Consider the following 26,881-nt stretch of genomic DNA (forward strand, 5'->3'; position numbering starts at 1 on the left):
TCTGTTGTTGGTAGATTTCTGAATGTGAGCTATTCTCACCGGGGTGAGATGGAACCTCATTGTGGTTTTGATTTGCATTTCTCTGATTGCTAGTGATCTTGAACATTTTTTCATGTGTCTGTTGGCCATTTGGGTTTCCTCTTTCGAAAAATGTCTATTGAGGTCCTTGGCCCATTTCTTAAGTGGGTTGTTTGTTTTGTTGTTGTGGATTTTCTTGATTTCTTTGTAGATTCTGGTTATCAATCCTTTATCTGTAGTATAGTTTGCGAATATTTTTTCCCATTCTGTTGGTTGCCTCTTCACTTTCCTGACTGTTTCTTTTGAAGTACAGAAACTTCTCAATTTGATGCAATCCCAAATGTTAATTTTGGTTTTGACTGCCTTTGCTGTTGGAGTATTTTCCAGGAAGTCTTTGCCTGTGCCTATATCTTGCAGGGTTTCTCCAATGCTCTCTAATAATTTGATGGTTTCGGGTCGTAGATTTAAGTCTTTAATCCATGTTGAGTGAATTTTTGTGTAAGGTGATAGGTATGGGTCTTGCTTCAAGCTTCTGCATGTGGAAATCCAATTTTCCCAGCACCATTTATTGAATAGACTGTCCTTATTCCAGGGATTAGATTTGGATCTTTGGTCAAATATAAGTTGGCTGTAGGTGTTTGGATTGATTTCTGGTGTTTCTATTCTGTTCCATTGGTCTATCCATCTGTTTCTGTACCAGTACCATGCTGTTTTGATAACAACTGCCCTGTAGTATGTCCTAAAATCAGGTATTGTGATTCCTCCGGCTTTGTTTTTGTTGTACAGGATTGCTTTGGCTATTCGAGGTCTTCTGTGTCTCCATATGAATTTCAGCATCATTTTTTCTATATCTGAGAAGAAGGTCTTCGGGATCTTGATGGGTATTGCATTGAATGTATAAATTGCTTTTGGGAGGATAGACATTTTGATGATATTGATTCTTCCAATCCATGAGCATGGAAGATTTCTCCATTTTTTGGTATCCTCTTCTATTTCTTTCTTTAAGGTTTTGTAGTTTTCATCGTAGAGATCTTTAACGTCTTTGGTTAAGTTTATTCCAAGGTATTTGATTGTTTTTGTAGCTATTGTGAATGGGATTGATTTTAGAAGTTCTTCCTCAGCCGTGGCATTGCCTGTGTATACAAAGGCTGTTGATTTTTGTGGATTGATTTTATATCCTGCTACTTTGCCAAACTCTTCGATGAGTTCCAGCAGTCTCTTAGTAGAGTTCTTTGGGTCCCCTAAATAAAGAATCATATCATCTGCAAAGAGGGATAGTTTGAGTTCTTCCTTCCCGATTTGTATCCCTTTAATTTCTTTTTCTTGCCTAATAGCTCTGGCCAAAACTTCCAGAACTATATTGAATAGCAGTGGTGAGAGAGGGCATCCCTGTCTGGTACCAGATTTCAGTGGAAATGCTTCCAACTTTTCCCCATTCAATAGGATGTTGGCCGTGGGTTTTTCATATATTGCTTTGATTGTATTAAGGAATGTTCCTTCCATACCCAGTTTGCTTAGAGTTTTCATCATGAAAGGGTGTTGTATTTTATCAAATGCTTTCTCTGCGTCTATTGAGAGAATCATATGGTTTTTCTTCTGCAGCCTGTTAATGTAGTGTATTACGTTGATTGTTTTGCGAATGTTGAACCATCCCTGCATACCGGGGATGAATCCCACTTGGTCTGGGTGGATGATCTTTCTGATGTGTTGTTGCATTCTATTGGCCAGAATTTTATTGAGTATTTTTGCATCTATGTTCATCAGGGATATTGGTCTGTAATTCTCTTTCAATGTTGCGTCTCTTTCTGGCTTAGGAATTAAGGTGATGGTGGCTTCATAGAAGGAATTTGGGAGGATTCCCTCTTTTTCGATTGCTCTGAATAGTTTGAGAAGAATTGGAGTTAGTTCTTCTCTAAATGTCTGGTAGAACTCAGCAGTGAATCCATCTGGCCCTGGGCTTTTCTTTGTTGGGAGGGCCTTTATTACTGTTTCAATTTCTGTGTCAGTTATGGGTCTGTTTAGGTTTTCTATGTCTTCCTGGCTCAATTTAGGGAGGTTGTATGTGTCCAAGAATCTGTCCATTTCTGATAGATTTCCCTGTTTGCTGGCATACAAGTCCTTGTAGTAATTTCTGATGATTCTTTTTATTTCTGTGGCGTCTGTTGTTACGTTTCCCATTTCATCTCTGATCCTATTGATTTGGGTCTTTTCTCTTCTTTTTTTAGTTAGTTGGGCCAATGGGGTGTCAATTTTGTTACTTTTTTCAAAAAACCAGCTCCTCGTTTGGCTGATTTTTTGTAATGTTTTTTTGGATTCAATCCTGTTGATTTCTTCTCTGATTTTAATTATTTCTCTTCTCCTACTGGGTTTGGGTTTGGTTTGCTGCAGATTTTCTAGATCCTTGAGATGACTTGAAAGCTCATCTATTTGGTGCCTTTCCAATTTCTTGATGTAGGCACCTATTGATATAAACTTTCCTCTTAACACTGCTTTTGTTGTATCCCATAGGTTTTGGTATGTTGTGCTGTTATCCTCATTTACTTCCAGAAAATTTTTGATTTCTCTTTTAATTTCTTCTATGACCCGTTGTTCATTCAGGAGCATATTGTTCAATCTCCATGTGTTTACACGTGCTCTAGGGATTCCTGAGTTGCCAATTTCCAATTTCATTCCTTTGTGGTCTGAGAAGCTGCATGGTATGATTCTAATTCTTTTGAATTTGCTGAGACTTGCTTTATGGCCTAGTATGTGGTCAATCCTAGAGAGGGTTCCATGTACTGCTGAGAAGAATGTAAAGTCCTTAGATGTAGGATGAAATGTTCTGTAGATGTCTGTTAGATCCATTTGGGCTATAGTGTCATTTAAATCTACTGTCTCCTTATTGATCTTCTGTCCTGTTGATCTGTCTATCTCTGAGAGTGGAGTATTGAAGTCCCCCAGTACTATTGTATTGGGGTCTAAGTCTCCCTTTAAGTCCCTTAACAAGTCTTTTAAATAAGCTGGTGCCCTGTAATTAGGTGCATATACGTTGATAATCGTTATATCTTCTCGTTGAATGGATCCCTTAATCATTATATAGTGCCCCTCTTTGTCTCTCCTAACAGTTTTTGTAGTAAAGTTTATGTTGTCCGATATTAAGATGGCTACGCCCGCTCTCTTTTCATTTCTGTTGGCGTGGTATATCTTTTTCCAGCCTTTCACTCTCAGCTTGTATGGATCATTGTTGGATAGATGGGTTTCTTGTAAGCGGCAAAAGGATGGGTTTTGTTCCTTAATCCAATCAGCCAATCGGTGTCTTTTAACTGGACAGTTCAAGCCGTTAACATTCAATGTGACTATTGAGAAGGAGTAACTTTGCCCTGCCATTTGCCAAAGATATTTTCTAATATCTGGTTTGAGATTCCTGTGATCTTTTGCTCTGAGGTTTCCTTCCTTTACCTTCTTTCATATTGGTGACCGTGTTTCTGTGTTTCTGTATGTAACACGTCTTTAAGCATCTTTTGCAGGGCTGGACGAGTGGCGACAAATTCTTTCAATTTCTGTTTGCTGTGAAAGGTCTTAATTTCACCTTCATTCACAAATGAGAGCTTTGCAGGATATAATATTCTGGGCTGGCAGTTTTTCTCTCTTAGTACCTGGGCTATATCTCGCCATTCTCTCCTGGCTTGTAGGGTTTCTGATGAGAAATCAGCTGTAAGTCTAATTGGAGATCCTCTGAGAGTAATCTGTCGTTTCTCTCTTGCACATTTTAGGATCTTTTCTTTGTGTTTCACTGTGGTGAGTTTGATTACGACGTGTCGTGGTGAGGATCTCTTTTGATCATGTTTATTAGGGGTTCTCTGAGCTTCCTGTACTAGGATGTCTCTGTCCTTCTCCAAACTTGGGAAATTTTCTGCTAGTATCTCACTAAAATGGCCTTCTAATCCTTTCTCCCTTTCCATGCCTTCAGGAACTCCTAGAACCCGAATGTTGGGTTTTTTAATAGTATCCTGTAGATTCCTGACAGTATTTTTTAGATTTCTGATTTCTTCTTCTTTTCTTTGATTTGACTGTTTCCTTTCCTGTTCTCTGTCTTCTAATTCCGATATTCTCTCCTCTGCTTCATCCATTCTGTTTTTAAGGCTCTCTAATGTGTTTGCCATTTGATCTATTGAGTTCTTCATTTCATTGAGGTTTTTTTTCACTATCGCAATTTCCTGTTCCACTAGTTGTTTCATTTCATTTTGATTCCTCCTTAATATTTCATTTTCACGGGAGAGATTTTCTATCTTGTCCATTAAGGATTTCTGTAGTTCAAGAATTTGTTTTTGAGAACTTCTTAATGTTCTTGTGAATTTTTTGAAATCTGCTTCTTGCATTTGCTCTATCTCTTCATCTTCATAATCTTGCATTGTCATGTCTTGTTCACTTGGGGGCGTCATAGTGCCTTCCTTGTTCTTGGTAGCTCGCTTCTATGTTTCTTGCTTGGCATGTTAGAGATAATTTGTGGTGTTTTTGTTTTTGTTTTTTTTTCTCTCGTTATACTATGCCTCTAAGTGAGCTGTCTGTTTTGTTGGAGCCTTAGGGGCTGTGATGGGTGTGGTCAGAGGGCTATGCTTGTTTCTTGAGGTTTAAGGCTGTGTAAAGAGCGACTCTCCCAGATTATTTGCTCCTTGCTGGGACGCTCTCTCTCTCTCTCTTTTTTTTTTTTTTTTTTTTGTTTTGACTTAGTTGGGAGTGGGGTTGAGGGTAGTTGAAATCTAGCCTCTGTGGGTATTCGTTTGATCTACCCCTGGGACCATACACAGCGTTTATGCAGCCCTCAATGTGTTCTCCAGTTTCGCTAAAGATACTGAGTTTGGCTGAGCTTTACATATGTAAAATCGCGGTGCTCTTTGTTTTGCTTGGTGAGTGAAGGGAGAGGCCTCTGTTCCCCCTCCCCCCAATGTCTCGGACTTCTCAGGTCTTTTGTCTTTCTTACCCTCCTCCGTTCCTGCTTGGCAAGTTAGAGATAATTTGTGGTGTTTTTGTTTTTGTTTTTGTTTTTTTTTTCTCTCGTTATACTATGCCTCTAAGTGAGCTGTCTGTTTTGTTGGAGCCTTAGGGGCTGTGATGGGTATGGCCAGAGAGCTATGCTTGTTTCTTGAGGTTTAAGGCTGTGTAAAGAGCGACTCTCCCAGATTATTTGCTCCTTGCTGGGACACACTCTCTCTCTCTCTCTCTCTCTCTCTCTCTCTCTCTCTCTCTCTCTTTTTTTTTTTTTTTTGATTCAGTTGGGAGTGGAGTTGAGGGTAGTTGAAATCTAGCCTCTGTGAGTATTCGTTTGATTTACCCCTGGGACCACACAAAGAGTTTATGCAGCCCTCAATGTGTTCTCCAGTTTCGCTAAAGATACTGAGTTTGGCTGAGCTTTACATATGTAAAATCGCGGTGCTCTTTGTTTTGCTTGGTGAGTGAAGGGAGAGGCCTCTGTTCCCCCTCCCCCCAATGTCTCGGACTTCTCAGGTCTTTTGTCTTTCTTACCCTCCTCCGTTCCCGCGCTGGCGAGATTCTGTGGCTCTGCCTCCTCTCCCGCCGCTGCCGCTCGGCTTGTCTCGGTTGGTTTTCCACGCGGTGGGTTCCCTGTAAGTCCTCTGTGTTTCCTCCACAAGATCCGGAAGCGATTCCTCTGCAGTTTTTTTCTTGAGTTTTTTCCTGATGCTACAGTAATTCCGCTTTTATGAAAGTTTATTTTCCCAAACTAAGGCACACGTCCTCACTATCCGCCATCTTGGCTCCGCCCCCCACCTGCAATAGCCTTTCTATTTAATAGGTGATGCTTTCTTGGTGTCTCTTCACATGGTGGAAGAGAACTCTAGTATGGGTACTAATCCAATCTGTAGACTTTACCCTAATGATCTAATCAAATACCTCATCTCATAATATATGAATTTTAGACTACGTGGAACATGCAGACCTTAGTGGAAAGGGTTATATCAAAGATGATAGATTGTGATGCCATCCACAGATCTGGTGAACACTGGTAGAGTACCAGTTTATGAGATATCACACATTAAAATTTGGCATCTAATGTTGGATGCAATTTACAGTGTGCAAGTAGAGATATATGGTAGAAAGATGGTTATATAGTTAGCACAGCAGAAATGCCTGAATTTGAGATGAGTGTATCATAGCTACTGATGTGTGGAGTGTAGTTCAAGTCATGAGCAATGATAAGATTGCTAGCAACAGAGAATAAAAGAGGAGGGTAGAAGACTGATAATTAACTGAGTCTGAATCTCCATAATTACAAGATGATGGAGGAAGAAAAAAAACAATGAATAGAGAAGACAAATTAGAATGGAGTTGCATCATGGAAGTAAAGGAAGAAAAATTTCAAAAAGGAAAATATAGTCAATATTATAAGTGTTACTAAATAGCAAAAGAGTGAAACCCCCCCATCAGCTTCAATGACATGATCACTTTATTAGCTGTGTTTATTCTGGAAAACAACATTGAGTGGATTCAAGAGTGCAAAGGAAAGAGGAACCTTATTCAGTAAGCTGGGCAACTCTTTCAAAAAGCTTTTCTGGACAGAAGTTCAGATTGTTTAAAAAATAGGAGTTAGTAAAATGTGTATAAATTTGCATATGAAAACTATAATTGAGAAGAAGGCAGTAGGTTTACAGTGGATAGATAATAGAAAATCAGTGGACCAAAATATCCAAAAAGAAATGAGAGGATAATGTGCAAAATGTAAGTAAGAGGATTGACTTTAGGTTAAAAAAAAACATTCAAATATAAAAAAGAGGAATGAGAAGGTTGGCTGCACATGCAGACAAAATGGAATACTTGGATATAAGAAGTAAAAGAAATTCTAAGCTGATATTTGTAGTTTTCTCTGTACAGGAGGAAACAAGATCATCTGCTGAGACAGCTGGAGAAGGATGGTGGGTCAGAGCTTTGGAAAGAAAAGTTTTAAATAGTTCTTATGATGAGTGAGTCAGAGCTCAAGTTGAAAAAAACTGCAGGAATCTGGGTTCATTTGAGGCTAATGATCATTGCCTTAGTTTGGGTTCTGCTAAGAGTAGATCTGAAGACAAGAATTTAGGTGCAAGTAGTTTATTTGGAAGCTGATCCCACAAAGCCAAGTAGGGAAGTGAAGTAGGGAAAAAATACAGCCAACAGGGGATGATACACAAGAAGGGTCAAGTTTTTTTGCTGTGGGGCACTGGGTCTCATACCTGCTGAGAACCCTCTGAGATACTATGTGTCTTATTTTAGGATGATACAAAGGAGCTGGGATATTTTTCTACCAACTGCAAACTCTTACTGGCTAAGGGTCACTTCTGAAATATTAACATTCCAGCTCCTTGTATAGATATTGTATGTGCTAATGAATGAATTCCCACAGGAAGGAAGATGCAGGGATTTTATGTTGGGTTGGGAAAAAGGAAAAAAAAAGTCTTTCATAGGGCATTCAGGTGAAAAACATACATATTGATTGATTAGAATATGATTCCCTGGATTTGGTGAGTAGCAAAACAACCATAATCAAACAACATTGATTTTGTGAGTTATCAGTGAAGTGGTAGTAGTAGGGATGTGGCGTGACTCATACAACATGCAACAGGACACTCTTTTTAAATCAACATTATGAATAAATTAGGAAACATTTTAATTAAACTTATGGATAAAACAAAAGTCAGGACGGCAACTATGTTGGATAAAATAAAAATTGATAAGAATTTACCATGTGGAGATAAATGAGAATATTGACTTTCAGTGATCTGTGATTTCAAGAAATCTTGTTCCTATTTTCTTAATTTCTAGTTGGGTGTCTTGAGTAAAAATGACTTAGTAAATATTTATTACTATGAATCGGCCTTTCTTTGAGGTGAAGGATATATGGTGAATAGATGAAATAAATCCTGTCACATGATACAAAGAGTTGGAGGCTAATTAATTTTTCTGAGCTGGTATCTTATATGAGCAGGCATATTAATGATACATAACCACAGAATTTTGTAAGAATAAAACATATGAATATATTTTTGTAAGTGCTCTAGATTCTTTGAAATTCTACATTAGTTTAATTTTGAAACAGTAGCCTACAGTTATCGTGGAAAATTCTACCAGGTTTATATAATTTAAAATTTTGGCATTTCAGTTTATGAATCAATTCATAAGTTTGTTAGAGTTGATAACTTATGGTAGAACTTATTTAAAGTTATTTTATATGAAAAATTCTAAGTTTTAGCTCTATTTAGCTTCAATGTGACTTGAAATTCTGATATTAAAGTGAAAACATTGAAATTTAGGCTTCATCAAGTAAAGTATTGTAAACCAAGAAGATAATTGTCTGTTTTATTTGGTTATACTAATAAACTATTAATGTATTCCATTTAGATGCCAAATTTTAAGGAAACTGAGATACTTAGAAAACATCAGCTATCCACTAAAGTAATTAGGAGTAAAGTAGCTGACATCAAGTATGTTCTAATGAATTTAAGGAACTAATGCAAAATATTTGAGGGTTGTAATGGAGAAGAAGGTGAAGCATTGTGAATAAAATACCTCACTGGGTGTCTTAAATCTTATATTTTAGTTCTGCTCCACAGATTTCCTATGAAAAGTAAGTCATCTATTTTTCTAATGTTTATTTGTTTGACTAACAAACTGTTGAATTAAATGAGATCTAAATTCCTTTTTCATAGATGATTAAAATCTAAGAAAATTTTCTCAAGAAAAATGTCCACACATTTGGAATTGTGCCTGAAGTTCCAAATGATTCACAGATACCTCATCACCTTTGCAGCCACATCCATGACTACGCTAAAGCCTGTGGTTTTGGGGAAAGCTTTTTTTTTTTTTTTAAGATTTTTATTTATTTATTTGAAAGGCAGTTACAGAGAGGCAGAGGCAGAGTGGTCTTCCATCTGCTGGTTCACTCCCTAAATGGCCAGAACTGGGCCCATCAGGAGCCAGGAGCTTTTCCCAAGTGGGCACAGGGGCCCAAACAGTTGGGCCATCTTCTATGGCTTTTCCAAGCAATAGCAGAGAGCTGGATTGGAAGTAGAGCAGCCAGGACTTGAGCCAGCACCCACATGGGATGCTGGCGCTGCAGGAAGCACTTTTACCTGCTACGCCACAGCACTAGCCCCTTGGGAAAAGATTTTAACATTTAAAAAAATTTTAACTGAGAAATACAAATTATACATATGATGCTTATATACACATACATTGTAGATAACTATATGTGTTACCTCAAATACATATTTTTGTGTGGTGAGAATATTTAAAGCACATTCAGCAATTTTCATATACACAGTATGTTGTTACTAACTGTAGCCAACATGTTGTACAATATATTTCCTGAACTTACTCTTCCTAACTTAAACTTTATATCCTTTGGCCAACATTTCCTCCCTCAACTCCCCTCAGTAGTCCCTGGTAACCACCATTCTCCTCACTGCTTCTGTGAGTTTGGCTATTTTAGATTCTGTGTAATATCATGCAGCATTCATTTGTGTCTAGCTTATTTAATTTTGTATAAAGTCACCCTTAATTTATGTATTTAAGAGATTTATTTATTTGAAAGGCAAAGTGTGTGTGTGTGTGTGAGAGGGGGGGGGGAGGGGGAGGGGGAGGGGGAGAGGGAGAGTGAGGGAGGGAGGGAGACAGGATGAGGATGAGGGAGAGGGAGAATATTTTCCATCTGCTGGTTCACTCCCCAAATGACAACAATGGCTGATACTAGGTTCAGCCAAAGCCAGGAGTGTGAAACTCTATTCTGGTCTCCTATGTGTGTGACAGTTGCCTAGGTCCTCAGGCCATCTTCTGTCTTTCCAGGTGTATTAACAGAGAGCTGGATTGTAATTGGAACAGCTGGGACTTGAATCAGTGCCCATTTGGGATGCTGGTGTCATAGGGTGCAGCTTAACCCACTGTGCCACAATACCATCACTCAAGTTTATTGATGATGTAACAGAAGATGAGATCTCCTTCCTTTTAAGTGTGAATAATAATCCATTATGAATATGAGAATGTCCCATTTTCATTATGTTGATGGGCATTTAGATGGATTCCCTGTCTTGGCTAGTCTAGATCGGAATCACCTGAACAGAGTGAATAGTTCATTCAAGTCACTCCAAAGACATCTTCAAAAGAAAAAGAATTTTGAAAAAAAAAGGGGGGACAGGTGATTAGATATTTATTGCAGTATAATAACCCAGAAGAAGGTTTATTGGCTAAACAGCTATTTACAATTCACTATTCTACAGTGTTGACAAGATCCTTTTGAATACATCTTTGGTTCTATGTGGTGTCTCCTCATTTGGTTGACATAAACTTGTGTTGAGTACTCATTTGACTGCATGCAGCAGGAGTGGAGATAGGTCAGGAGATCAAAGAAGGCTTTATTCACATTGGTAGCAGCTCACACTCTTCTATATGGCCTGTGTACAAACATTCTTAAGCATGGTCATCACAGGACACTTTTCTAGTGTATTATCTTGGATTTCTTATGCAACAGTTGTCTTCTCAGAGTAGATGTTCTAAGAGGAAAAGCTCCAATGTGCAACCATTGTCAAGATCCTACTTGAATTATTCTTACTAGTATCCAAGTTGCCTAACAAATTGCATGAGCAAACATAGAGTAATATGATTATGCAATATGTGAGGGCAGGAATATCAGAGGGTAGTTCCATGGAGGTCACCAATAGGAATTTTGGAGTTCTTGTAAACACTTCACAAAAGAGTCATCTGGGGAAGCAGTAAGTTTTCAGACAGTGCAAACATTCAAGCAGAGGTTTGATAATAGTTTATGCTTATAATGGAAACTTGAGAGGTGATTGCTACGTTGAAATGGCTAAAATGATCCCCGTGATCAGAAGACTCTAGATCAAAGCTGACTCCAAATTTTGAGTCTACCTAGCTACGGAAATAGTGGTGTTATTAACAGTAATCAAGTATCAGGTAGGAGTCTCAGATGGGGATGAGAATGATAAATGGGGATAGATTGCTTTCCTTTTCCACACAGAAGAAAAAGATAATCAAGAAATAATGACCTTTATTCTTTGCTGTCTTAGGTTGGATGTCGATATAACTGAACTTCACAGTTGGATTACTCGCTCAGAAGCTGTGTTACAGAGTCCTGAATTTGCAATCTTTCGAAAGGAGGGCAACTTCTCAGACCTGAAGGAAAAAGTCAATGTAGGTTATACATTAATTGTTATGCATTTTCCTACTTTATACACTGTTCATAAACTCCCTGCTTTGTTATCTTTGAATCTGTTAGAGTTGAGGGGATTAGAGCAATATGATATAATGCTGTTTGCTAACCTTTAAAATGTATCATAGATAAAGAGCAAAATAAAATTTAGCATTGAAAAATCTTGCCTGATTCTGTTGTGACTGAACAGAATGACTCACAAACCTTCTTTAACTTATATATTATTTATCTGTAAATTAACAACTTTATAACAGACTCATAATTATTCCACTTCATATGTTCTTTTATGTAAGGCTGGGCCTTTTGCAAAGTGAATAATGTAGAATAGGATAAAATAGAGTAGAAACGAATAATAGAGTGTACCATGAGAAATACTATACTTAGAAATCTACTTATCATCTCACTATCATCAAAAAGTTATTCTTCATAGTCATTCATATTTGTCATGAGTTATAATAGATTTATATTACCCAGATATTTATGTACTATATTACCTTAACTAGAAGATTCCAGTCTCTTGTTACTTACTTATGGTTTCAGATGGTTTCTGTTTTTACTCCCTTATGAGAAACTGTGGTTTTGACCTTCACAATAGGAAATTTTATGAATTTTTATGAATTTAATAATAGTTGCTATGACATCTGGGAAATTATCAGGGCATTGATTTTTAAATTTCAAGTATTATAAGATGTTCATTTTGGTATATAATTGGCAACAGTTTGGAAGAGACTTTCGAACAAGCTAAGTAAATACTGTGCAGTTGGCAAGCTAAATAAATATTGTGAATGTCAGATAATTTTTGCCATCAAAAGAACACAAGTAAATATACATTCTGTATTCAAGCAATCATGAATTAATAAATCTATTATAGTTTTACAAATATAGCACTATCTCAGCTATAGGATAATGTTTGCAATGGGATTGGAACTTTGGGAAAGCAATGACAAAAATATCTGAGAAAAAATAGTATATAATTTAGGAAGGAAGAGAGTTTTGTCAACATTTATTAGAGATATCTTCTTACAAATTAGAAAGATATTTTAATTTTATTTTTAGCAGTATAAGATATGTTAGCATTGTAAATTAGGCTATTCTAAATAGTTTCAGTAAATGAGAAATGTTATTACAATAATCATGTTTTACTTATAAAATTAAACTGATAGTATAAAATTAACTATAAATATCTTTTTTTCAAAGTGTACATGTTTGAAGATACATGTTCTTTATTTTGAGGAAAATTTTATGAGTAGGAAAGTGCTTACAAAAGATATTCTCTGAATAAGTTTTAAAGTTCCTGTGTCATATTTAATCAATGAAAATATAAATCATCTTTGGTGTTTTAAGAGATAATTAGAAAATTTTATTGATATGTTTCTTATAGTTATCTGTTTGTAATTACATTTCTTTATCTTAAAACAACTTTTATCAAGCAGGGAAATTGAGTTCCAGCATTTCAGGAATATAAATTCAACAATTCCTGTTATTATATGGTTACCTAGAAGCTATTTGCATTTAATCAATAGTGTCAGCATGGTAGACTGAAAGTGCTAAAAAAATGTACGATATCATATAAGTGCTTTTCTGATGCTTCATGAGTCACCTTTATCAAGTTAAACTCTGATTTTCTGAAATAACAACATCATTCTTAATTGCCTACTAAAATAGGACATGGAATGATTTACCTAGACATTACCTTCAGGCTAAATATAATGTATATGTATTAAAAATCCTGAGAGAAATACATAGTAACAATGATGGCTATGCAGCTTAAGCATACATTAATTTTGTTACTTCTTCATTTGACAGTTTATATAGGTTATTTTGAACTCCTGGGAGGCCATTCGCATGAACTTGATTGGTGTTCGTGTTTAGGAATCTATTAAAAAGGGCTAAATATCAGCAACTCCTTTTTTCTTTCACAAAATTCATTCATTCCTTTCAAGTGCCTTTATCTAATTTGGATGCCCTCAGGCATTATGAATTCAGTTTCATATTTTTTAAAATGGGACTTTTAAAACCAAATATATTGTTTTCCTTCTCTATTGACCATGCATTTTATCCACATAATTAACAAAATGCATTGTTAAAAAGCTAACTTCCAGGGCATTTTTCTGCTACACATGTGGTTGATCCCTAGACAGCCAATATTGTCATCATCTGGGAGCTTGTTGGAAATGTAGAATCTCACTCATAGTGAATCAGAATCTACATTTGATTCAGATGGACATAGAGGTTTGAGAATCAATATTCTATGAAACAGTTTGAGACTTTGCCGGACTCTTAAATGTTCTCTCTCTCATTATGTCGGTGTCAACACAGTTCATCAGTTTTAGCTCAAGTAATAGAAGTCTAGCTATTCAAATTCTTGAAGTTGGTACATTGTAATGTATACTAGTAATAAAACAAAATTGCATCCTGTGAGCACAGAGTGTCATTGTAAGGTATCTGAGAACCTGGACTTTGTGTAGGGTTCTATAGAAAGCTTTTCTACCAAGCTTTCCTGGTCGGTAGGCTTTAAGATCTTTAGGGGATGTATACTTGTTTACATCCTTACCAAATCAGTGTTTTACCAGATTCCATTGGAAATCTTCAGGGCAGTCCTATGTGTTTCTCTTTGTTAAATTTTTTTTTATTCTGCCTGTTAATTCCTGGGATCTGTATTCAACACCTAAAATACAGGCGCCTCCATTCATCTGTCTTCTCTTGAATCTTCATCTCTGAATCTCCCCTGCTACCTTTCCTCTGCTTCCCTTCCTCTGCTTTGTATCTTCCAATATTGTCTGTCTTATCATTGTTCATAACTCATATTTATTTAATTTTATTGTTTCTCTTGGACAGCCATTTATTCCCAGAATTGGTTCTAGAAAGGACAAGTGAAACAGAAGCTTTACTTATCACACACAAATGGCTTTTCCAGGCCTTCCAGACCAATTCTACTGTTTCTATATTCTGTTTTTTTTTTCCCAATAGTCTTAATCTGCCCCCCCACTTAGGGCAAATCTAATTTATACATTCATTCTCTTCACGCATGGAACCTGTTTTACCCTCAGTAACCCCATGATGACAATTCCTTCTTTTGCATCCCCATTCCTATGGAATTGCTGGTTCCTCATTGCATACAGTCAGTTCTTAAGATACTCTTTATTTTTTAAAATCTCTCTTCCTTTGTAGTTCATGCTTGGTGTCCATCTATCAGTCATTATTTTATTATCTTATTTTCTCATTGATGTTGTTGTCACTAAGTTCACAATCTTTTCCACTAAAGTTCTTAGTTCTTAGTAATCTCAGCACTCATGTGGGTTGCCATACTGTTGGCCAAGCTTTCCATTTCCCTCATCGCCTCAATTCAGCCATCTACTCACATGATCATACTGCAGATATTGACTGCCAGACATTATTCCATTCCTTAAATGGCATATTAGTATTTCTCCATAAGTTTTCTATGCTTCTCTCCTAAGTTTTCTCTTGAATTTATCACAACAATTATTTCAAGATTTTATGGCTATCCTAAACCTCTCCCCCACTTCTTAGAGTAGATGAATTTGCTTCTTGCTTGGTCAAAATAATATTTCTCAAATTGTGTGTTTTGTGCTGATAATCCCTGGTTGCCTTAGTGAAAGAGCCTGTGTTTTTCCTACATAGTCTAATTTCTCTCTGGGTATTTTCATTAGTACCATTGCCTATATACAACAGAACCTGCATCCAGCAATAAAACATCAATACCTTCAAGTGTTCTCTTTTTCTCTAGCTATTTATTACCAGCCCCATAGGTGTTTTGTTTTTAGGTGATACATAAAAATTGTACGTATTTGGTTCAGTCCCCAAATGACCACAGCTGGGCCAATCTGAAGCCAAGAGCCAGCAGTTCCAAGTCCCCCATGTGGGTGCAGGGACCCAAGGACTTGGGCCATCCTCTATTGCTTTCCCAGGCCATTGCAGAGAGCTGAATCATAAGCAGAGCATCTGGGACTTGAACTGGCACCCATATGGGATGCTGACCGTGCAGTGGCGGCTTTACTTGTTACACCACAGCACAGGCCCCAGAAGTAATATTTTTTTTCAGCTTTGCAGACACTTTTATGATGGGCTTTGTTACCAAGATGAAGGTAAAAAATGAACATTTAAATGAATAAATTACATTTCTGTCAAAGGATAAAACTTCATTATAGAATATTAAGTGAATAGAAACCATGGACTGTGGAGGAATATAGAGCTTTTATATTATTCGACAAGATACCGTGAGAGGAGGAGGATTCTTTAGAAAGGTCAATAAAACAGGAGGAGGAGAGAGCATCACCTGCTTAAAATCAACTCTTTGAAGTGTTACTGAAGTTTACTTTTGAGTATACTTTTAATAGAATTAATTTTTTTCTTATTTTTGCTTAAAGATTTATTTATTTGAAAGTCAGGGTGATAGAGTGAGAATGAATGAATGTGCTCGCTTTGGCAGCACATATACTAAAATTGGAACGAGAATGAATGAATAATGAATGAATAAATGAGCATCTTCCCTTTGCTGGTTGACTCCCCAGATGGCCACGATGCCAGGCTGAAGACAGGAGTGTGTGTCCATCCAGGTATCCCACATTAGTTCATGGGCCCAAAGACTTGATCCATCTTCCTCTGCTTTCCAAGGCTCATTATCATGGAGCTGGATTAGAAACTGGGCAGTGAGAACTCAAACCAACGCCCATATGGGATGCCAGACTCACAGGCAGTGGCTTAACCTGCCACACCACAATGCCAGCTCCTAATAAATGTTGCCGTATTGCAGAATTCAATTGCCTTTTATTTTGCAATGTAAGTTTTACATTTTGCTATTCATAATTTCCAGATGATCAGTAAGAATTCTCAGAAGCTTATATTTTATAGTTAAGAATCCATTCCTGATGGAATGGATCATTGATATGTTTCTTGTCTTCTGCATTATTTACTTGAAATTATTTGCACCAAATAGTTTAGAATCTGATTAATAGTTTCTAAGCATATATGATCACATATTAAACATATATTTAGTAAAGTAATTTCTTAAATATCAATAAATCATTTTAAAAGTATATGTCGCGGAGGCTGGTGCTGTGGCATACCGGATAAAGCTGCCGCACACTATGCTGGCATCCCATATGGGTGCCAGTTTGGGTTCTGGCTGCTCCAATTCCAAACCAGCTCCCTGCTGATATGCCAGGGAAAGCAGTGGAAGATGGGCCAAGTGCTTGGGCTCCAGCACCCATGTGGGAGATCAGGAAGAAGCTTCAGGATCCTGGCTTCAGAACATTCCAGCTCTGGCTGTTGTGGCCATCTGGGGAGTGAACCAGTGGATTGAGGATCTCTCTGGTTCTCTGCCTCTGCCTCTCTGTGACGCTGCCTTTCAAATAAACCTTTTTTTTTTTGATAAAGTATATGTTGCATTATAAAATATGGATTTTTAAGAATAAAAGTATATACTCATATTCATGTATACACACAAACATAGATTGTGAGCAGAGATATAAAGGGAAACAGACATACATAGAAAAGCTGGACAAATTTGCTGAGAAAAAGAGATTAGGGAATGATAACATCAAAGACCGAGATGTTTTTATGAACAAGATGATTTCAAGGAGGTAGTTGTAGTTATCAGTAGTTATTGCTGCAATAAGAATTGTACATGGCAAGGAGAAAATCAGTGACTTTTTCTGATAAAACATCCTGTATAACCGAGTGCTAAAATCTGAATCGATATTTGGACTAATATTGAATATAAAATGCTTAAAAGAAAATGGAGGCTGTGCTTGAAGAACACTCAGACGATCCCTTTAACCTTGAAAACAAGGGGGAAAGTGATCTGTATATCTTTGAATACATAAATGAAATTTTTATATATCTAATATGTGTATATGTACACATAACATGTATGTGATGCAGAATTTCAAAAATCTGTGGACAAATGGGTTTGAAAGGTAATGCGTATTTTCCATGAACTTTTGAAAAGCACCGTGTGTGTGCGTGTACCCTTGTATGAGTGTAAATGATGGAGGAGACAGGAGGATTAGAGTCTTGGAAGGAAGAGGAAGATGGGAGTCTATTAATTCTTGACTTAAGGATTTTACATGATTGATACTGTTTATTTCCTAGTTGGGTAATTATTTGTTGCAATTATCACAATTTGATGTGGAGAACAGGTTTGTGTACCCAACATCCAATGTAATATGCAGTTTCTAGAAGACTTGAGTTTCATCCAGCCTTACTTGATTGAGTTTGTAGCTTCTATTTCCACAGGCTTGTTCTGTGACTGTACATATGTATAGTTATCAGAAATTTTAGTGAATTTGTACCTTAAAAGTGAAATATAAGTAGGAAGAGAGTCCACGATACTGTATAAAGGGAGATTGTGCTAGACTAGACCTTATTATGTATAAACTGTGGACCAGGTGTCATTTATAGGTACTAGAGATGAAATGGAGAAGAAGATAGGCAAGGATACCTGCCTGGCCTTAAATAGTTTACATTACAGTCCAGAGAGAAAGATGGAAATCCAGCAAAATCTATACATAAAACATTTGGAGTATTAGTGGTTAATACCAAGGAAAAATAGAGGGAAAATCAGTGGTTAGGCTGCTGTATGTATGTGTGTATATACTTTAAATAGAAAAATTTCTAGGAGACAATGAGACAAGATGGAAATACTAGGAACTACTGAGTCAAACCATTTTGTTACAGAAGTTCACCTGTCTCATTAGGAATGTGTAGGTACATGTCCAGATCCCTGGAAACCAGGGTGTTTCAGAGGTGTTTATTTAGTCAACTCTGTTAACACCTTTTCACATATTTCCATAAGTAAGCTATTCTAATTAGTTCTTTTGTCAAAGTGTTTTCCTAAACTTCTTTTTAAGTTCACTGAGATCACCTTTAATTAGAATGAGCACATGCTCCAGTTTGTCTTGCACGGTCTCAGCACTTTAAAAATATTATTTATTTGTTTATTCAAGAGGTAGATAAAGAGAGAAAGACAGAGACAGGCACGCACACAGAGACATCCTCCATCTGCTGATTCAGTATCCAAATGTTCACAACAGCCAGAGATTGGCTAGGAAAAAGTCAATAGCCCAGAATTCTACTTGTGTCTCCCATGTGGGTGGGAGGGACTAAAGCTTGAACCATCATCTACTGCCTTCCAGGGTACACATTAAAAGAAAGCTGGAATCAGAAGCAGAGCCAGGATTTGAATCCAGGCACTCTGATGTGGGATGCAGGTGTCTGAAGCATCATCATAATTGCTGTGCCCATCCCTCACCAATGTTTCAGTTTGCTTCATGCCATTTGTCCCAGCTGGATTATTCTTTGCTCCCCATTTTAATGTAAAAATTGCCTCATTTTGGCAAGTAATTTATCCTTTAATATCAAAAGGCATGGATAATAGGTATCTTTATTTTTACTTAATGCATTGAAGCTCAGAAAATTTGAATCACTTTATTAAGGCCAATCAGCTAGTAAGAAGTAGAAATAGAACTCAAAACAATTGCGGAAAAAACAACTGAAAGCTTGTCTGTCAGTACCTTCTTTATGATTTCCTTGCTACTCTAAATTTTATTTTTAGTCAACCATCAACAGCTGTGTCGAAAATGAAATGTGTTCTGGACTCTTTTTATCTTTAAAATAATGTGACCTAACTGAATCCAGAAGTCACCTAAATATCGACAAGAATATATAGGCCACTATATGGTTCTTTCTAGGATCTATGACTCCAAATATGCACCAGTTACTTGGTTTGCATGTAACCAACATCTGATGATGGAGTGAAGGTTTTGGACTATATATTGAGTTGTTAATAAGTTTATAGACCTTCAGTTTCCATTCTGTGTGACCAGCCATTTTTTTCTGATACTTTGGTACCCATGCTGAATTAATAGCTAAATATTTTGTATATCCCTGACTACATCTAAACAAAAAGCTCACTTTTATTATGAGTTGTATTCTGATATGTTCAAGCCTGTTTCATTAGTTTCGACTGAAGTACCCACAGAAGCAATAGAGTATGTTGGACAGAGAGCTGAACTTCTGAATAGAGTAGAGTTCTAGTATTGGGTCAAAAACTTTCCAATTCTATGATGCTTGATTTATGTGTAAATCTTGTTGATGTTCAGCGTTCTCTGTGTAAAATGGGATAGTATAATGCTGGTTCATTCTATTTCTCTGTGTAAAATGGGATAGTATAATGCTTCATTCTATTTCACAATTCTTGTGGTGTATTTGTGAAATAATGCACATAAGCTATAATTTGGAAAACAGTGTGATGAACTTTGTTTTCAGTGCGGTTTGGTCAAGGTTTACAAATTTTCCGCAAACATCTGTGTGCCTTATCTTCCTCCTTTGTCAAAATGAAGTAGTGACAGTATCTACTTCTTAGGTTGTTGTTTTGCTTTAGTGGTTGTTATTATTTATAATATTTATTCTAACAAATAATTTGGAGTTGAGAAAACATGAATGTTGAGCTTTGGCCTGGATATACTTTTAATCAAATGTTGTGGCTACTTGATTTCATGCACTTTTCAGTTCAGCCAGCTAGTTAGAAACTTCCATGATTGTTCACATATTTGTGGAGATAATTCAATACCATCTCTGTGATAATGCATTTTAAGGCAATCTAGAAATTTTAACTTGCAATTAGAGTGGGACTGGAAGCACATAATCACAAAACATTGCAATGTGTCTGCTTTCAAATTTTCAAGTGGAATGTGCAATAGTAAGATGCGCCTATTACCTTGAAAATTTCTTAACGAACGAAGAGAAAGTAAGTTTTCATCTGTTGCCCTTCAAAGTCTAATGTAAAGTATATCTTTTCAGCTGTGCTATGGGCACTTTAAACAACTAAATTAAAAAAGATCATCATTTCATAGTGCTTTTTTAATAGTTCATGTATTCTGAATTTTAATTACTATTATTATATTGTAGCTGCTCCTGATTACAATTTATTTTATTATTAACAAGTAGATCTTTTAGTGTTTTCATCTCTTTGTATTGAATCTAGTAATTCTGATTTGTGAGGTTTTTTTTCTTTTTTGAGATTCTAGGAAACTTCAGAGTAATTCTTGGTTCATAACAAAGTTGAGCAGAAGGTTCAGAATTTTCTATATAAACCCTGCTCCCACACATACCTAGTGTGCTCATTATCAGCGTCCCATACCAGAGTGATACATTGATTGTAATACGTGAAACTGCGTCAACATATCGTTATTATCTACAATTTATAATTCGCATTAAGCTTCACTGTTGTCATTGTGTTTGGAAAAATTATTATGACATGTATCCATCATGAGATTATCATTTAGAGTATTTTCAGTGATGTGAAAATTCTCTATACCTATTTATCTTTTCTTCCCCCAGCCCTTGGCAACCACTGATCACTTTATTGTCTTCACAGTTTCCCCTTTTCCAGACTGTCATATATTTGGAATCTTAAAGTTCTGTAGACTTTTTCATGTTGGCATTTCATTTAGTGATTTCTATTTAAGTTTCCTGCCTATTTTTTTCCTGGCTTGATAACTCATTTTTTTATTGATGAATATTTTTTGTCTAGATACACCACAGTTTATCCATTCACAAATTATGGACATTCTGTTGGTTTCCAAGTCTTGCCAGTTAAGAATAAAGCTGCTATATGCACCCACAGCAGGATTTTGTGTAGACATAACTGCTAGACTTTATGACAAGATTAGGTTTAGTTTTGTAAGAAACCTCAAAGCCATCCTTCAAAGTGACTGCACTGTTACACCTATCCACAATGAATGGAAGCTCATGTTCCTGCTCCCCAGTATTTGACAGTGCCAGTGTTCTGAATTTTGGACACTCCATAGTTGTGTAGTGATATTTTGTTTTAATTTGCAATTCTCCAGTGACATACGATATACAGCATCTTTTTATAAGCTTATTTGTCATCTGTAAGCCCTCTTTAGTGAAGTGTTTGTTAAGGCTTGCACCTGAATATTTTGTTGTTGTTTGTTTCTGTTAAAGATTAATTTATTTGAAAGGCAGAGTTCCAGAGAAGCAGAGAGAGAGAGAGAGAGAGAGAGAGAGAGAGAGAGAGGGAAAGCACTGTGTGTGTGGGGGGGGGGGGGGTGGAGGGGCTTACATCCGTTGATTAACTCCCCAAATAGCCCAATGGCTGGAGCTGGGCATATCTGAAGCCAGGAGCTTCTTCTAGGTCTCCCACGCAGGTGGAGGGGCCCAAGGACTTGAGCCATTTTATACTGCTTTCCCAGACCATAGCAGAGGGCTGGATCAGAAGTGAAGCCGCCAGGACTCGAACCGGTGCCCATTTGGGATGCCACAAATGCAGGCAGCAGCTTTACCCACTGCACAACAGTATCAGCCCCTGCACCTTTTTTTTTTTATAATGAGTTTATTTTTTAATTTTCTTGCTGTTTAGTTTTAAGAGCCCTTGGTATATCTGAATAACAGTTCTCTATAAGATACATCTTTTGCAAATATTTTCTCCTAGTTTGTGGCTTTCAATTCTGTTGACATTATCTTTCACAGACCAGAACTAAAAAAAAAAAAAAAATTCCAGTTTACCAATTCTTTCTTTCATGACTGATCCCCTTGATACCACATCTAAAAAATTATCAGACTCAAGATTATCGAATTTTTCTCCCCTGTGTTGTTGTCTAGGAGTGTTATGCTTTGGCATTTAACATTTGAGTCTGTGGCTCATTTTGTGTTAATAGTGGTGAAGGTTATAAGGTCTGCATGTACATTTCTTTATAGGAATGTCCAGTAATTCAAGTACAATTTGTTGAAATGACTCTTTTCTCCACTGGATTGTCCTTACTGCTTTATCAAATATCAACTTATACTATTAACACAGATCTATTTCTGAGCTCTCCATTCTCTTCCATTGATTGATCTATTCATTTGCCCATATCACACTGTTTTATTTGCTGTAGTTTTATGACAAGTTTTGAAGCCAGATATTGTGAGGTCCCCCATATACAAAACTCCTTAAAATATTTTTAAATTAGTTATAGATATTTTAAATAGTCTTTTCAAAGATGTAAAAATGTATGGATTATAAGTATTTTTTGATATGATTGGAAAACAGGCTAGTCTGGGTAATTACTTCACCTAAAGTACATCTAGCATTCTATATTATCTACATTTGTAAATATCTTTGTGTTCTTTCAAAGGGAAGACTCTAGATCTTCATATTTACAGTTGTCAATTCTGGATATGGATGACTATTTAAATTTCAATGAAATTTAATTAGTTAATTCAAAGTTATTTCCTTAGTCACACTGGTCATCTTTCAAGGGCTCAATACCCACATGTGGTTATTGGGTGCCATATTGGATACCAAGGATATATATGACATTTTTATTCTTGTGCAAATTTTTTACTGAATGATGTTGCAGAGTGTGTGTGTATATATTATATGCCCTCCAAACTGTACTCCAATATTATACCATGGAATATTTACATAAATAACCATAGATCTAAAGAAAGTTTTTTGAAAAATAGTCTGATTTAGTATAACCCCTGCTCAATTTTAAGTGTAATTGTTTTTGTAATGCTGTTAGTCTCAGAAGAGTTACCCTTACTGGGTGTTGTTGCAGTTCAGCTTTATTTTTCCTGTGGCTAGTTATGTTTCATATTTCAGGACATATGACATTGTTATTAACTACTTCTAATAAACTACCATACTAATGTAATTCTACTTTACAATTTAAACCTAAGACAATTAAAACCCAGGAAACAATTAAAACCTTAGAAGGTAGGTTTGCAATTTGTTTCTGTAAAGGTATTATTAGGTAAACTCAATTTTACAGAACACAAGTATTTATTCATTTATATCATTTTGCATCAGCTCAAAAGTTTTCTCTGATTGTAAGAAATAGACAAAGGAACTTAGATCTTTGGAAATGAATCTGATTGTCCTTGGAAATGAGAATACTTTGTTTTTAGAAAGAAACATTAGCCAACAGTCTGATATTTAAATATATGTTTTTCTTCTAAATTATTCATACTTTTTTCCACTTTATTTAGTTATTGGATTCTCAGTTTAATTTTTAAAAACTGAATATATTCTTATGTTTTTATAAATAATTTTAGTGGTATCTAAAAATATCGTTTTAAATATCTGACACTTTGTCTTTCATTGTTATAATTTATTGTTTCTGCAGATTTACACTGAAATGTATCAGAAAATCTTGGATAAAAAGTTAAAAATAGAAATCTTGTTCAATTCAGGATTAAAATATCTTGTGCTTTCATTGGCATTTTAGTGCCAAAAGAGTTGAAGAAAAAAACTTCTTTAGATTCACATGATAAGCTGACAGAGTGAAATATCTTAAGGCTTGAAAGGGCAAGTAGACGTTATAATTACTGTGAAGATTCACAATCCTTGTATTGAAATACTCACCTTTACTATCATGCTGCAGGCCATAGAGCGAGAAAAAGCCGAGAAGTTCAGAAAACTGCAAGATGCCAGCAGATCAGCTCAGGCCCTGGTGGAACAGATGGTGAATGGTAATTACATGAAGTTGATTTAGATAATCTTCTTAGAGATTTGATAAACACATAGGTTCATATTTATCAGCTAAATTATATCAGACAAGCACTTTTGGGAGTGTTTATATTTTTATTATTATTTCCTAATGCTAAGAAAATTATCAAGAGAAGTTCAACTTTGAGTCTATTATAAGAATATTCTGTTACATAGAAATAAATTTTAAAGTGAAATCTAACATTATCTCAATAATTTCACAAAACAATGTTTGAATAAATAGTTGTAGTATAACCAATCATATAATATATGTAAAGTTGGTAATCTGATTTTTAATAATTTTGTTATCTATTTCTCCAAGCATACTGAATTATGTGTAAGACTTGATCATCATACCAGTTTGCTAATAATTTATTTGATATTTTTCATGTTACTGTAAATCTGTCTCTCATTTAAAAATTATTTCTTTGAGTTGACATTTATTTTTAAATTTCCCACTTTTGGAGTGAGGTAAGACCACAAAGCTTCCAAAATTTTATTTTTCTTTTTTAAAGTATGAATGAAAATTTTCTAAGATACCCCAGAAAACTCTGTACAAAATGTTATTTGCATAAAATGTTAACAAAATACTTTCAAATTGTTATCACTATACTCATGACATTAAAACATTTCCAATTAAAAGTGATTTTATGAAAATATGAACTAGTTGTATTTCAAGAGAATTTTTTTCAATTTGCAAAAGATGTATTTGTAAGAATATAATAAACAAACATAACAAAAGATTGAGCATGTCAGCTTTTCCCAGATTCTGCCTGTATTCTGAGGCATAAATTCTATGCATGAATTATTTTTGCTTTAATTGCTATGTTGACATTAAAAAGTTCAGTGATCTTCATAGGAAATCAATTCATTTTCTTCTAATGAGCCCCAAGACTGTATTTGGTTAAAAACATAAACAACCAAATATGACAGCTGAGAATTGTGTTAACAGGTTATTCAATATATATAGATAATGAAAAATATTAATAGGTTGTTGTTTAGATGCATGTTGATGGTCTTAAGTGAGGAGTTAAACAGCATAGTTAAGTAAAATGACAGGACCTGAAAATATCCATGTAGTTATATAATTCCTCCCTAGTAACTACATTATAACATTTTCATTTTAGTAAGCTGATATAAAAGCTATACATGTAAATGATCTCATTTGTAGTTAAACAGCAAGTGTATTTCACCTCAGATCATCTGATAGCAACACACAATGAATTATTAAAAATTTAAACATTTAGAAATGAAAATTATTTTTATTTTTTGCTAATTGAATCTGTAAACAGATTAAAATTGTCTTGTGATTAATGACAGTATTATATTTCTAATTGCCCTCATAGCTAATTTTGGGAGTCATGCAGAAAAATCAGAATATGGTACTTCTTTAATGAATATTGATTGATTGAATTCTATCTAGGAAAGAAAAATTAAACCAGTAATTAAGATAATGGCATTGGTACTTTTGATTAGGAAATAATAAGATCTCTGCAGGAAAATACAAAGAGCAGTGGGGAGTGGGTGTGCCATTTGAGACATGCCTACTTGGCTGACTACAATGACCATATTGTAAGTGGCCTGTTTGTTCTATAGTGATGATATGGTTTAGCTGATGCATGATTAGGCTCAAGGTTGGGCTACTTCTAAGATAACTTGAAGTGACCAAAGCTCTTTTGTCCCTATTATATAATAGAGTCTACATAATTACTAAGAAAAAAAAAAGAATCTAACTTCTCTTGTTTTTCTTGCTTTCAAAGAACAATTTGCATAATATTTATTTTATGACTATACAAGTTGTAAAATAAGCCAGTCACACAATGAGTACCTGTTAGCAGTAACTGAGAGGGACTCCTTATTTTAATTTACAATCACTTCTCCAGTATAGAGCCAAAGAACTGAAATGTAATGGCATGGCTCATGAAGCTGAAAGACAAATTAAGCTTTATCTACTAAATAATCCCCAACAGTTATTTTAGTAAAGCTTTTAAATTCACAAACACAAAATCTCCTGAATCAATTTTGGGCTATATAGTTATAATAAAACACACGACTATGTAAGACACATGCATTCTTTTTATTTATGCAGAGGAAATTGAGACACAAATCACCCTACTTCTCCTAGGATCTCATGTAAATGTTTGCTTCTTTTAATCATACATATTGTCCTCACAGAGTTATAAAAGCAAATAATTATTGTAAAATGTTATAACATGTCACTAATACAAATATATCTTTAATGTAAATGTATATATATATTTACCACAATAAAACATTTAGAATATATTCATAATGTAGAAATATGTAGAAAGCATATTAAAAGAATAGCATAAGGATGGCTATTATATATACTCCCCTGACACAGGAGATACCATAATCATGAAGAATGTTTATTATATAAAATATTTATTTATGTATTTATTTACTTGTAAGGTAGAATGACAGACAGCCAGACAGATATCTGGTGATTTACTGCCCAAATGGCCGCAGTAGCTGGGGCTGAGCCAGGTTGAAGCCAGGAGCCAGGAACTCCATCCATGTGTCCCATGTGGATTACAGAGTACTTTGCAGGTACGTTAGCAGGAAGCAGAGTAGCTGAGACTTGAACCAGCAGTCCCATATGTGATACAGGCATCCCAAATGGCGACTTAACTCACTGCAAAACAGCACCTGTTCCAGCTATTATATTTCAAATACAACCTTTTTGTAAACTGTACTTTATCTGTACATATACCTACAGAGCAAACTAAATTTTCTACTGAAAACAACTTGTCATAAAGATTAAATATCATTTAAAAATTTTTAGAATGACTTTGAAGCTCTTCAGTTTGTTTTCAGAATCAAACAGCAATGCATGCAAAAAAGTCTTCATAGCTTTTATTTTCCTTCAGTTTTGACCTGAAATTGTATATGAGGCATAATGAGAAATAATTTTGTCCATTTCTAAACATCTGTGAAACAATGAAGTTTTAACACTACTTAGGAAATGCATAAAACTAAATCTGTTGTTCATGAAAGCAGATTCTTAAAGGAGTTTAAGAAATGTGCTGAGGAGCAGGAAATGTGAGGGTGTGTTAAGATTGTTAAAAGTACAGAATTTACTACAGTGCCAATGTAGAAGAAGAGATATTCACTTGGCTTTGAAAACTATTGCG

At 35.5% G+C, this 26,881-nt stretch overlaps 1 protein-coding gene across 9 annotated transcripts in view; it reads left to right on the plus strand.

Annotated features, from left to right (window-relative positions):
• Window positions 1–26,881, plus strand: part of DMD (dystrophin) — a 2,142,101-nt gene that overhangs the window by 694,628 nt on the left and 1,420,592 nt on the right. For all 9 annotated transcript variants that reach the window (XM_062183372.1, XM_062183374.1, XM_062183379.1 and 6 more), the window contains 2 exons: window positions 11,067–11,190; window positions 23,623–23,710. In XM_062183372.1, coding sequence (XP_062039356.1) covers window positions 11,067–11,190; window positions 23,623–23,710 — 212 coding nt within the window. The remainder of the gene's footprint in view (window positions 1–11,066; window positions 11,191–23,622; window positions 23,711–26,881) is intronic.

This window comes from Lepus europaeus, chromosome X (assembly GCF_033115175.1).
Source record: "Lepus europaeus isolate LE1 chromosome X, mLepTim1.pri, whole genome shotgun sequence".
Lineage (NCBI taxonomy): Eukaryota > Metazoa > Chordata > Mammalia > Lagomorpha > Leporidae > Lepus > Lepus europaeus.